We start from the raw sequence: 14,598 nt of genomic DNA, 5'->3' as shown, positions 1-14,598 counted from the left end.
CGGCTTCCAGCTCCCAGCCGGCTGCGTACACAGGGGGGCCCTGGACGCCTTCGTTCAGCACCCCACTGGGCGAAACGCAAGGATGAACCTCTCCAAAGACTTCCTGCTTTCCCCAAGCGAAGATTGGAGTGCGTGTAAAGGTCAGTCGAGTATTCAGCTTCCCCAGCCGACTGGACTGTTTGTTCCGTTGAAACCCCCGCGGGTGAACGAACGGACGACCCCATAAACTTCCCGCTTTCCCCAAGCGGAGTTTAGGGTATATGGACAGTACGAACACTTCAGCTCCCCGCTGATAGGACTGTCCTGGACCGACCGATGAACGGTCGGATAGCCGAACGGGGCCAGGGCTCCGCTCGGATGGCTTCAGTTTCACCAACCGAATTTAGCCTTAAGGTTCCTTGGCGATGTCTCCCCGCCGGAGGAAACACCATAACTGAGGAACGAAGGGAGGAGGAGGCTTAAATTATGAAATTGAAGGCGGTGTTTCCTCAGAGGGGAGGAGCCGGTGTCTCTCTAAGGTGGCTGTCCTGAAAGACGATTGGGGAAAATCTCCTGCAGCCGAATGAAGGAATTTTCCTTTATCCTGATAAGTTGAATTAGTCCTACAATGGAACGGATTCCCGACTGGGGTAAGAAAACCTTCTGTATGGTATCTATAACCAGCCCCCAAGTAACCTCCTTGATGGTTTTAAGGAGAATCTTCCTAGGCTGAGAATCCAACCTAGAGATTTCAGATATCCACAGCAGAGATCAGACTCTGGTTTTAGACCTGAGACTGAATGATCTATTAAAAGTAGATCTTCGAATAGGCTAGGGCCGTTATGCCTTGAGCCCTTAACCTGGCTAAAGGATGTGCCAGAATCTCAGAACAATTGATAAAAATGTTATGTTTCAAACCGCAGAGATTTCTGGTATGGCATATGGAGATATGCAACTCCACTCCTTGCAGGATGGACACAGCTGGTCAAATTATGAAAGGGTCAGATGTTCAAGTGCCCATTCAGATCTCAGAGATCTAGAATAGGTCTTACCTCTCCGTTTGGCTCCGAGACCTTGAAAGGAAACCTTCAAGAAAAGGGGTACACTCAGGTAATCCCGTAGTCCTGGACCTGCGAGAAGACCCTGCCAGTAAACTTTTATTGGCCTCACTACCAAAAAGTACTGGATCCCAGGGCCCAGCTTTAAAAGCATTCGCAAGCAAAAGCTTGTGTATTCGGATGACGAGGCCCGGGTACCGTTCATTTAGTCCATTACGCAGACATCTGAACGATCCGGTCAGGATGGCTGGCTCTCAAAGGATTACTGCCCGTGGAGCTCAGTAAAACACATCCTTACACGTGCCCAACACCTTAGACACTGGCGAAAAAAAATGGGAGGAGTTATATGGGGGAAGTTCACGCCTTAAGGGGCGTGGCAGTGTCCAGCACCTGATACGCTGATATAACCCACATAGTTATTACTATGGCTCTGTGTCCCATGATGTAAGAAATGAAAATAGGATTTTTGTACTCGCCGTAAAATCTCTCTCCCATTCATATAGCTCACCAGACGCCCCTGGAGCAGAAGGGGCATATCGATTGCCAGGCTGGGAAGACTACAAGGATCTATATTATCGAGCCTGTCACCCAGCCGGCTGTTGATAGTAGATCACAGGATCAAAAATTGTAGAAAAAAAATAAATAAAAGAATTCCCAGGACCAATGGTCCCCTCAGGGAGCCAGGTCCATTTCCTACACTAGGCAGAAAAAAAAACTGAGCTGCAGGAAGCAGGGTGAGGGGTTATAACCAGAAGGACCGCCCCCTGGGCAGTGCTGTGCAGTCTTGCTGTTTTTACATGTGTGACATGTTCTGCCTAGTCCTCTCCTGAAGTGGCGTGATAACCCTAAGTTCAAGAATTAAAGGAGCTGTGTCAGTCAATGAACGAAAGAGATATATATTTTTTACTTTCTGCTATAAATCATGCTCAATTTAGATTTTTTTTTTTTTTTTTTTTTTATTTCTTCATCAATTTAGGCCAGTTTGTATTCTGCTACATATTTTTGGTAAAAAAAAAAAAAATCCCAAAAAAGCATATGTTGATTGGTTTGAGCAAATGTTATAGCGTCCACAAACTATGGGAAAGATTTAGGGACTTTTTTTATACGTTTACTAGTAATGGTGGCGATCTGAGATTTTTGCAAGAATGCAACATTGCGGTGGACAAATCTGACACTTAGTGACACCTTTTTGGGGACCAGTGACAAATACAGTGATCAATGCTATTAAAAAAAATAAAAAAAGCACTGACACTGTATAAATGACACTGTCAGAGAAGGGGTTAATATCGGGGCAAGCAAAGAGTTAACTGTTGCCTGAGAGTGTTTTCTTACTGTGCGAGGGATGGATACACTCGAGGAAGCGACATCTGTGTACCTGATTAGCAGGAATCAGAGGTCTCTCCTCCTGTCTGACACAAAGATGATCTGCCTTGTTTACATAGACAGAATGTCTGTCTCTCCAGCAGGGATCGCGGCTGGCCAGCGGCCATGGGGCCCTCCAACTGTCTCCTGCTGTCCCAATCAAAAACATGGCTACGGTGGCACGTGCCCCAGAGCCAAGCACAAGAATCACGTACAGGTACGGGATTTTGTGCTTAAGGGCCGCCGTGCGCAATAAATGTACACAGGGCAGTCCTTAAGTGGTTAAAGTGGATGTAAACCCAATTCATGAAATTTGACCTGGGCACATATACCTGCAGTGTTTAATTATCGCTCTCCAAAGCACTAAGTCCTGTGTCTTTTTGCTGCTCCGTGCCTTTCCTCCAATCAGCTGTCACACCACTCCACACCCAGTGGTGGAACAGGAAGAAACATTTCTGACACAATGTTCAGCTTTCTGCACGGTTTAGAAAATGAAGATAGCAGATATACAAATAAAACTTATGTAGGGAGAGTTGTTTTATCTTGGTGTATCATCTGAGGCTGTTCACTTCACCAAGTATATGTGAGGGTTTACATCCAACTTTAAGTATTCCAGGCAAAGAGAATGCTGCTGAGAATTTTTTTTTTTTTTTAAACTGATCATCCAGGGAAAAACCTGGAGCATATGAATTGCCCTGTGCACGTTTGCCAACAGCTGGAAGGGAGCACTGATGAGGATAAATGGGAGTGTGCAGATAGGCAAATTGGATGCCTACGGATGCCATGTAGCCCCCTTGCCTCAGAAAGGCAATTGCTGACCTTGCAGCTTCCAAGCAAAATTTTGTCATTTGAGGGGATTTGTTGAGGGATTTTTTTTTAAGTCCAGAATAGGAAAAATATCTCCACCGGGCTTTGGCACCATGAACAGGTTTGAATAAATTCCTTGTGGAGGTATTGGCACAAGAAGTGGTTCAGGCATTTTGCCAATCTGACTGTCCTTGGGCAGCTTTTTATATTCCATAGCACCAATACTGCCTCAATATCCTCTTCCCTCCCTTGCGAGTCTGCCTTGTCTAAGGCTGGCATATCAGGATCCAACTCAGGTAAAAAAAAATGGGGAGTAGGAGAAGAGGCATAGCATTTTTGAATCCCGGGCAAAGATGGTTGTATTAAAGCCATTACTATCTGAGTAATTGTGACTTGGATGCAGAAAATTCAGCTTTTATCAATTAAGCAACTTGCCCTTTGCCTGTAATAGCACTAAAAACAAATGCAGAGACTGGTGTTGGACCAGGTTCCTGCTCCGAGGCAAGGAGAGCATCATCACTTTGAGACTGAGGGTTGCATGGGCCTTCTGCAGAGTGAATGTTCTCCTGTGGTTCTCTGGTTCAATGGCTCCCTTTCACTTTGTCTCCCCTAAAGCTCTGTGCCTACCAAGCAGGTTTGCTGTAAGAACATAACATAATATATCAACTGCATCAAGGCTTCTTTCCACAAAAGCTATACCACACAAGACTTTCATACCACAAAGAACTGCATGGAGGGAACCATCTCGCCGTCAGGCATTGGGAGAGGCTCAGGCAAAAGGATTGGTTCACTCTTCACTGGCCCAGTAACATCAACTTCCTCATCATCTTCATCATCAGTAATTTTAATATCTAGATCCTCAGTGTACTTCTTACGTTTCACTTGTCGATTGGATCTTCTCTTCTAAAAGAAAAAATAAATAAAATAACTGTGCACGCTGACTTGACAATATAAAAAAGCGGAAGTCGCACCAAACAAACTTTGATTACGAATACTAAAACCCTCCAGGTTGACTAAGATTTTGCAAGCCCTCCAGGTAGGGAGAAATAGGAATTTAAAGTACCTGGACACTATCTTCATCTTCTACTGGTGAAGCCTGAGATGGTAACACTTCTGCATCAGAATTATCAGATGATGGGTTTCGCTTCCTCTTCTTCCCAACAATGGGAGTGATGGTACTAAAATCAGGAAAGATAATCAATTTGCAATGGATTCATAAAATGGAAACAACCATACTTCATGCTGATCTTATAAAGACTATAGAGTACAGTTTCATTTGGAACTCTTGCCAAACTTAAAACATTTCTAAAGTCAAAGCTTGTTTACTATATATGATTATCAGCTAGAACTCCTGTCCAGTTTATATTGCCGTTCAAATCCCTGTTGTGGAAATGAACTCTTGCGCACTATCCCTTGGACAGAAAGTGAAGTAAAAGCCAAAATTTGGAGCTATCAGAACAGGGATGGAGAAGAAATTGTCCAATGGGCACTAATTCCACAAATGTGACAAAAAGGGAAAGAGGACAGGGGTTTAACCATTTGTTACCCTTTACAATTGGAAAACAGTTTGGGCTTTAGATATACTGCAAGGACGTTTTAGAAACACAGCTATTGCTAACCAGAACAAGTATGTAGATTAAAAGCTCTACAAGTAGGCCTTTTCTGAATCCTAAAGCAGAACTAAAGCCAATTTTGTTTTTCTTCATTTTGGATAGAGTAAAAGGGTTATAACCCCTCTCTGTTTTTTTTTTTTTTTGTTTTTTTTTTTTTACATCTATTGACATCTCCATTGGGGAGATTTACCTTCACTTCCTGTCCCATAGCCAAAACACCAAGTAGGAGGAAATCCCTTCAAATTAGGCGAATTCTTGGTAGTCGCCAGAACAAGTGTGGTCATTGGAATATTTCCTCTCTATTGCTCTTACGGGGACTACAGAAAATTTGGGATTTTCATTACTTTCACTTTTGAGGATAACACTAATCAGGTCCAGAGAGCAATAAAAACCTGACAGATGTTCTATCCCCTCTCTACTCTATCCAAAATGAATCTGTGAGAATATTTCATACTCATATACAAGCTTAAGGGCTTGTTAACACAAGTGGCCGGGGGGGGGGGGAGGGGGATTGGTGGCATAAAAGCAGGTAGTCAAGCTGCAGTAGTGCCAGCATTCATCTTCTCAAGGATGTGAATGGGACGCGGCACTGTGCTTTTCTGCGACGGCAAAAAACTAAGCCGCATGTTGCAAACTGCAAGCAGTGCTGCCACTGTATTTTAAGTGCATGCATTTGCAGCATGACGGTTCATCACTTTTAGGGATAAGAGATGACATTTCGCCCTCGTTGTCTGGTAAACACCCTTCACAATGGATTGCTTTTAGAAGGGCTGCTGTATGTAATGTAATAAGCCCCAAGTGTTTTTTGTAATCTCTTAGGGGACAAGTTTATGTTCAGTTTTGTACACATATCTCATTGTAAAAGACTCCCATTCACTATAAAAACAGGCCTTTTTCGGTTCTTTAAAAAAAAAAAAAAAAAAAAACTACTACCACTTTCAACTTGTTCCTATAAGCTGAATATCTCCTAAACTTGCACGGTTTAGGAGATATTCACACTGCATGCAGCCAGTGACTTCACCAGTGCATAATCTCTGAAGGGACAGCCCACCGCGTCGGACCCTCAGGAGCACTGTGTGGCATTCTAAGGTATTTCATAATGTAATAGTGCATATTGCATGCATACTAGCACATTATGCCATTTTTTTTTTAACTACTGCTGTTATAAGGCTGCCTGTAGAAAATGGCAGTTGCATAGAACAGGAAAAAAAAAAAAAAAAAAAAAAAAAAAGATTTTATGCACCTGTAAATTCCATATCGTGGAGTACAGTACAGGACAGTGGAATTGCTTTGACGAGTTTTATGCAACGAACTTCAGTTGATTGGACACTCTTCTGACACCTGTACAAGCGATCGAGTGGCTCTATAGCCACTATAGAAAATGTTGATAACAGGATGCCGCCTCCAGCTGCAGACACCAACCCAATATAATCACTAAAACCCTAGGACATCATATGCTGTCCTACAGGCAGCAAGTGGTTCAGGTGGAACTTTAGTCCAAAAATAAAACATGATTGAATAGGTAGGATTTTCAATGCAGAACAGACATGCTTTGTCTCTTCTGAATTAAAGCTACTTGCCTGCCCTTCCCAAAACTGATGGAACTCCTGCGCATGTGCGGGGTGACAATCTCGGCATGGCCAATGCCAGTGGCATTCGAACGCGACCCGGAATCCGGCTGCCCGAAGATGCCAGCGGCCGGTGTAGAGCTCCGAAACATCGCATGATTGACGGCAAGTATAGTTACCATTTTAAGTAATTAAACAGCAGGCAGGGGATCTTCTCCCTGAGCTCTTTAAAAAAAAAACACACTGCACGTCTGTGGGGTGCTCTGCCCACATTGCCACAAAGTTTCCTGTGAATGAACGAACTACAATTACATTCTTCCACCACAGCAGACGGCTTGAAGTTCTGAACGAACTGATGAGTGCTCTTGTAATTCATTCACAAGCCCTACAACTTTCAAACACACATCCTGTATGGAGTGTACAGGCTGAAAGTCGCAAGGCTGATCTGCAGAAGCCTGACATGACACCCCTGATCTGCTGATGACAGGTGCAAAGCGTTTCAGGCTCCTGCAGGAAAAAATAAATACACATTTTGTTTCTGCAAATATATGTGCGTTTATAATTTTTTCTAAAAAGGTGATCTTATCCTTTAAAGTTTCTGCGATTACAAGCGAGCCATAACAGAATGTATTTTGCGCAACAAGGAGCTTCAAATTATAAAAAATAGAAAAAAGATACAACTATACTTAATTATGTGTACAGTCCTCTTGGTGACTAAATGACAAAAATCACCATAAAACACGATTGCCCCAAACTTCAAGGATAAAATATACTGACAAAACACACACACACACACACACACACACACACACACCTCACCTGGGCTTCGATTTGCTCTTAGACCTTGAGCTGCTACTCCCTTTGGATTTTTTCGACTTATCACCACTTAACCCATCACCCGGTTCACCCTTCTTTTTCTTCTTCTTCTTCCTACTTGCATCATCATCCTCAGTATTGACACTTGGAAGCTCATCCTCATTTAGAACACGGGGAATATTCTGTTCCCCTCTCGCTCTGGCCCTAGCAATGGCCTCAGCCACAATACGATTTGCCTTTTCCTGTTTCTTCTGACTGTCCAGCTTGCGAGTTTCCCCTGATAGAAAGGACAGGCAGTGAGATCAGGTAAGAAAGAATGCTACCTGCATCCAAAAGAATAAAATGTGTCTTGAATAAAAAAAAAAAAAAAAAAAAAAAAAAAAAAAAGTGTAAAGCTTTCACTTTGTCAATAGATAAAAGCTAAAACGTCATAGCAGATTAAAAAGGACATGGTGGCAATTCATTGTAGTTATTTTGTATCGCAATGTAAATGGGGTCTAACGGCTTAAAGCAGACATGAAAGCAGGCCACATTTTGGAAACGGATGGCTCTCCCATACAGTCACCTCACTACACTGGCCTTCTGGGTAGAGGCTAGAGTACAATCAGATGTGCAGGCAGTAAACTCTTCTTTCATAGGCAAGTTTTTCCAGGAGAACCTTACTATAAAACGACAGGGTTGTTGCATCAAGAGGTATGAAGGCTGCCATTGTGGTCCCTCTTCCCCCTATGAAAATGCCAGTTTCCTGGGTTGCATGCTGATCTAATGGCTTTGTACTTTGAGTCACTGACCTGAAAGTAGTATGCAGATAAAGAGCTCTGAGTTTTTTTCCATGTTTTTTCAAGTTAGTGTTTAAAAGTACTGAAGCCAGCATTTTCAGAATCAGGTTAGCAATGGCAGCCACCAAATATCATTTAACGCAAGTTTCCTATAGCCCAACTGCTGCAACACTGTTCTGACATCAGCCTTAGACCCCTTACACATTGCAGCTCCGCTAAAACCATGCCGGTCATATTAGCTGGGCTTTTGCATCGCTTTTCGGCTGCCAGCGGGCCGGTTTCTTTAGGTCATGACCTTTAAACCCCTTCACTGCCAGTGTCATTTACACAGGAATCAGTGCATTTATATAGCAGTGATTGCTGTATAAAAGGACAATGGTCCCAAAAATGTGTCAAAAATGTCCGATGTGTCCACCATAATGTCGCAGTCACAAAAACATTTTTTTGTAAATTTGTAATGTATTTTGTAAACGCTATAACTTTTGCGCAAACCAATCGCTTATTGCGATTTTTATTACCAAAAATATGTAGAAGAATACGTATCGGCCTAAACTGAGGGAAAAAAATGTTTTTTTTTTAAAATATATTTTTGGGGGATATTTATTATAACAAAAAGTTAAAAAATAGTTTTTTTTCACAAAATTGTCACTCTATTTTTGTTTATAGCGCAAAAAATAAAAACCGCAGGGGTGATCAAATACCACCAAAAGAAAGCTCTATTTGTAGGGGAAAAAAAAAGGACGTCAATTTTGTTTGGGAGCCACGTCGCACGACCGCGCAATTGTCAGTTAAAGTGACGCAGTGCGGAATCACAGTGGTCTGGTCTTTGACCAGAAAAATGGTCCGGGCTGTAAGTGGTTAAAGACACTCACTCGGGCATCAGTGTTAGTATTTCTGAAATAAAATAATTGCATTGGAGGAGTGTTCATGTTTAGCCCTTTGAAGCAAGTTGATGGAGTCACACTGCAAGGCAACTCTGCCATTTATCATCATCTAAATTAAATAAACACAACACAACAATTGGACAAGGTTTTCTATCTTTCCAATCACTATGCCCCCTGTTGGTGCCTGCAGCACCATAGACAAATTATTGCTTGATATGGCCAATGGACACCATAAAAAAATAAAAAGGCTCCCTTGTTGATATGTTAAAAAACCAAAAGGCGAGTACAACTGGATCAAACTTTGGCCAGTTCAGTGGGACCAGATACATTTCAATCCATGTGTAGCCCTCCCGGTTCAAGAAAATCCAATCATTAGATCAGGTTCTGGTCAAACAGTATTGCTGGAAAACCTTGTTCCATCATGGGCTTGCACACAAATGCCTGCAGTACTGATCAGTGTATTCAGTGTACAGCACATACCCAGCTTAAGCTGAATAATCATATGTAGATTACTACATTTTTAAACGGTATTAAAAGAAAACCCAGGTTCTTACAAAACATACCTCCAACTCTCACCAAAGTTTGGTTGGCTGTGAGACCCGCAACTTCACTGGCGTTCAACACTTTTACCACTGACAGACTTTGTGTGGTGCCTTGTGAGGAGCCCGCCTGGCAGAAAATCACACATACAGGTAACAGAGTTCAGTAAATGAACATTTGCAACAACATATTTTGTAGCTCTTTACTTTCAACAGTGAACTACCCATCATACCTTCAGAAGAGAACACTCAAAGAAAAAAGATCTAAAACTATAAAAGCTCCACACATATGGTGCCTTGGTTCATAACAAACCTGCTGAAACCCCAGTGATACAATAGAAAGCACTTTCCCACTGTGTGAATGGTTTATTTTTTTTCACCCTAAAAGTGGCACTAAAAGTCTATACATTAAAAAAAAAAATGCAAGCAAGCCATTTATGGCTAGAGAGACGTGTAATGTCTTTTTGCAATAAAAATAAATAAAATAATGATAATAGTACCTGCACATGTGCAGCTCAGTTTACATTCTGGCTGAGTGCTTCTGTATGGGATGGCTGAACTTCTTCATATTATCCCGTGTCAAAATCAAGACAGCCAAAGACTGACACCCAGAAGAAGCCATGTAGAAGGTGTCTGCAAATGACCTCACAAGTGACTTACAGAGGTAAATATTGTAGGCTTTAGTCATACCTCCAGGAATATATTGTACTGCATATGAACATTGGTTGGTTGGCTTGATGGGCAGCTGGGAAAGCTGAAAATCACTGTAGTGATCAGCGCTATTACAGTATTACTACAGTAACAGCCACCATCTTTCGGGCCCTGCTCAAATGGCTTTCCTTCTGCACACTGACCACAGGGGTAGCTTGCTCAGCACAACAGCCATCTATAGAATGCCTTGCATTTTTTTTAAATGAATACAAGACGTTCTCTGACTGGATGGAGTGAAGAGGGGTGGCGACTATAGATTTCCCTTCACTTCTGCCCTGGCGACACAAAAGTAAATGAGGGGACATCTCTACAGGGGGAAAGGAACTCCCCTCTTAGACAGGCAGAGGTAATCCTCAGGTAAAGAATTTTCATCTTATTCTAGCACAACCTTAACCTTTTGTATTTCCCACCACAATTGATTTTGGTAACAAGGTTCACTGGGACAATTAGAGGCAGTGTATCTAGGGACAGACCACAATAAAAACCTGACAGGGGGTCTAATCTTTAGCCACGCAAACTAATAAAGTAAAAAAAAAAAAAAAAAAAAAAAAAAAAAAGAAGGAGGAAGGTTTTGGTTTTACATTAACTTTAAGACTCACAATAACCACCTGTGTCACCTTCCACACGACCTTCCATTTTGATAGAGAAATCCAAAAAAAATGTTTTACCATGGCCCACGAAAACAAACAAAAGATACCATTACTGAAATCAAGGAAAAACATATTTTGTCTTGTATACAACACAAACACTGTAGTCCCAATTATTGAAAAAAGGCATGCCCTGCAGCCAGGACAGTTTACAGGGAGACTGCTGGGGACTTCTTGTCCCACTCCCAGAAAAAAACAAAATAAAAAATCAGGCTGAGTGTTGGTCAGCCAGTCACAGGCGATTTTGTATTTTCTGAATGAAAACAATGCTCTCTCTGACTATCTGAGGTGGGGAGATGGCTAGATGACATCATGATCTCAGCTCCCCAAGAGCAGCACAGAGTATCAAAAACCTGTAACTCATTAAAAAACACTAGTACAACACCAGTAACTTTAAATAAAGTCCTCTGGTGGAAAATCCCCCCCCCCCACTATTTCCACAGCTAAAACCAGCAGTAGGACAGCATTAAAAGGGGTTCCAAAAAGGCAGAAGGTTCTTTTTATCCTAATGCATTCTATGCATTAAAGCTGAGTCGCACACAAAAGGTGGTTAATTTGTCTGCTCCCCCATCCAGTGCCACATTTGGCACCTTTTGGGGGGGTGGGAGGGTTGGAGTCTTTGTAGGGTTCCCGGCATGAAGCTGCAATGCTACAGTGCCCGGGTTCTCTTACCCGCAATGGTGGCGGCAGCACCCGACAGCTGATGGAAACATCAGCTGCAGTGCCAACATCGCTGGGCTCCAGAACATGCAAGTGTCCTATTGTTAAAAGCCAGCAATTGCAGTATGTGTAGCTGCTGGCTTTTCATTTTTGCAGCGAAGGGCGGACCTCCGCTTTAACATAAAAAGCCTTTTGTGTGCAGCAGCTCCCCTCATGCTTACCTGTGCCCCAGCTCTATCCATCGATTTTTACAAGTGTCTAGGCCGTCCAGAACTCGCTCCCCTGATCGGCTGGAGACACAGCAGCGGCACCATTGGTCAAACTCCGTTAGCCAATCAGGAGAGAGAGGGGGTGGGGCCGAATGGACACACGGAGCTGCAGCTTGGCTCGGGTGCCCCCATAGCAAGCCGATTCCTGTGGGGGCACTCGACAGGAAAGAAGGGCCAGGAGCAGCGAAGAGGGACCCATTGCACAGAGCGGGTAAATAACAGCTTAGGTTTTTTTTTTTTTTAAACAAGACTTTACAAATCACCTCAACCCACCAAGCAGCATTGGGAATTTCACCAATCATTCCCTAAATAAACTCATTGGGGAAATCTAAATGAATTTCATTGAAGCAGAGCTGACACCAAAGATACAACAGATGAGACAACCTTTGAAGGAATATTATAACCGTCTCGGGATTCCTCCCACAATCTAAAAAACATAACATTCAGTTCTGACCAAATTTGCCCAATTGCATGTGTATGTATTAGAGTATTAGTTGCTTAACAGGAATGAATATCAATAACCGACAGAATCTGTAAAAACGTTAAGTCAGAGTGTCAGAGCTACATACATTACAAATACACGCATATAAAAATAAGAAGAAAAAAAAAACTCGTTACATGCATAGTAGCAAAATCAAGCAGTTAGAGAAATGCACTTTAAAAGCATGATACATTTTATATACACTTTTTTGTTCCTGTACTCACCTGTGGCTGCAAGACAACTTTGAGCGGTACGGAAAGCCTCTGAGTTCCTTGCTGACTTATCACGTGTGTTTGCTGTGTGCCAGGAGCAAGAGTCAGACCACCTGATGACTGTTGTACGATTTGAAACTTCTGTGGAGCTTGTGCAGCTGCCCCCGGCTGCTGTTGTACCTGAAGCTGTATTGTCACTACCTTGGCAGGTTGTCCCTGTTGAGTCTTGGCCTGTGTCAGAGCAGCCAGTTGGTTCCCTTGAAGAACAATTTTCCCTGGCAAACCACCCAGTACCACATGACGCTGGCCTTGTTGAGTTCCTGTGGCTGTCTGGTTAGGCTGTTGTAGCACAAGCGTGATGCGTTTTGAATCCCCCTGAAGAAAACGTAGAACATATTTGAATTATATTACAATATATAAAAACAAGAAATGTAGCGGTAGGTTTTTAAGTAGTTTTTTTATTATTATTAACCACTTGACAACTGGGCACTTAAACCCCCCTTATGACCAGACCAATTTTCAGCTTTTGACGCTCTCACACTTTGAATGACAATTACTCATTCATGTAACACTGTACCCAAATTTTTTGTCCGTTTTTTTCCCCACAAATAGAGCTTTCTTTTGGTGCCATTTGATCACTTCTGTTTTTTTTTTCTTCTTTTATAGCGCAAAAAAAAGAAAAAACGACCATAAATTTTGGGAAAAAAAATAAATAAAAAACATTTTTCTTTGTTTCTGTGATATATTTTTCTTCATAAATTTTGGCCACAATTTATATTGCTACATATCTTTGGTAAAAATAACCCAAATTAGTGGATATTATTTGGCCTTTGTGAAAGTTAGAGAGTCTACAAGCTGTGGTGCAAATCATAAAAAATTGATCACATCTGATGTACTGGTGGCCTATCTCATTTCTTGGGACCCGAACAAGCCAGGAAAGTACAAATACCCCCCAAATGACCCCTTTTTTGAAAGTGGACATTACAGTATTTAGTAAGATGCATGGTGATCTTTTTTGATGTCATTCTTTGCAAAATGAAGTTTTTTTTATTTATTTTTCCCACAAAATTGTCATTGTAATAGATTATTTCTCTCACATGGCCTGTGTGTACCACAAATGACACCCCAAAATAAATTCTGCTACCCCTCCTGAGTATTACAATACCACATGTGCGGGAATTTTTCAAAGCCTGGCTACATACAGAGGCCCAACATGCAGGGAGCACCATCAGGTGTTCTAGGAACAGAAATTACACATCTAACTTGTTAACTACCCATTACACTTTTGAAGGACCTGGAGCACCAGGACAATGACACATGACACTGACATGGTCCTGCTGACTGGTTTATATGAAAAAAGTTTTTAGACAGCTGTGGGACCCCTCCACCTATTTTAAACTGTCAACTAACACCTTTCCCACCCTAGTTGATAAGCTTAACTGGCAAATGATTTTGGCCCATGAAGCTAGCCTCCTGACCAAAAAGAAATGGGACTATTTGAAGGTGGGAGCATATAATAATCCCCACCTTCTATATAATTCCCAAATTACAGTAATCCCTCACCAACCCATCTGGCAGACTGATCATTTCAGCGATCAAGGGCCCCATGGAGAGAGTGGGTAGATTTATAGATTGATTAAAACCATGGTGACCTCATTGCCATCTTATGTCCAGGACACTGGTGGTGATGTCATGGCCAAACTGCAGGATTTGGAGATTCTGCCTGGGGCCCTCCTGGTGGGGATTGATGTGGAGTCGCTCTACATGTCGATACCCCACGAGTGGGGCCTCAGGGCTGTCTCCGTTTTCCTGGAGATAACTCATCCTGAATTTGGAGCTTTTAGAACTTGCCTTAATAATTATTTCCAAATTCTGGATGGGTACTACCAACTGACGATGGGGATTGCCATGAGAGCACCATGGGCTCCCTTAATATGCCTGTCTTCACCTGGGCCTCTGGGAGCATGAGATGGTGTACCAGATGTCGATGTACCTCCTGGCTGAGGTACATCGATGGCATCTTTATGGTGTGGTTGGGTGATGAACAGTTCTCCTCGGCTCTAAATGTCAACGAGAAAAACATCAGACTAACCCACATGGTAGACTAGAGAACCATTTCCTTTCTTTATAAATCTCAATAGTTGGCAATAACATACTACTTCTCCTTTAGAAAGCCCACTGCAGTGAATACGCCTTTTACAGGCCTCTAGCCA

The 14,598-nt window shown here is 42.4% G+C and overlaps 1 protein-coding gene across 5 annotated transcripts in view; it reads right to left on the bottom strand.

Moving 5' to 3' along the window:
* Positions 1-14,598, bottom strand: part of CHD8 (chromodomain helicase DNA binding protein 8) — a 124,286-nt gene that overhangs the window by 59,798 nt on the left and 49,890 nt on the right. For all 5 annotated transcript variants that reach the window (XM_077466867.1, XM_077466870.1, XM_077466871.1 and 2 more), the window contains exons 3-7: positions 12,398-12,760; positions 9,430-9,535; positions 7,207-7,480; positions 4,270-4,384; positions 3,924-4,109 (exon numbers count right to left, since the gene is read on the bottom strand). In XM_077466867.1, the coding sequence (XP_077322993.1) occupies positions 3,924-4,109; positions 4,270-4,384; positions 7,207-7,480; positions 9,430-9,535; positions 12,398-12,760 (1,044 nt within the window). The remainder of the gene's footprint in view (positions 1-3,923; positions 4,110-4,269; positions 4,385-7,206; positions 7,481-9,429; positions 9,536-12,397; positions 12,761-14,598) is intronic.

The sequence above is a fragment of the Lithobates pipiens genome, unplaced genomic scaffold, assembly GCF_037356315.1.
Source record: "Lithobates pipiens isolate NorthernLeopardFrog02 unplaced genomic scaffold, aLitPip1_a1.2 Scaffold_4, whole genome shotgun sequence".
Taxonomy (NCBI): Eukaryota; Metazoa; Chordata; class Amphibia; order Anura; family Ranidae; genus Lithobates; species Lithobates pipiens.
The sequence above is the reverse complement of the archived record's forward strand: the minus strand, read 5'-3'. Positions and strand labels throughout refer to the sequence as shown.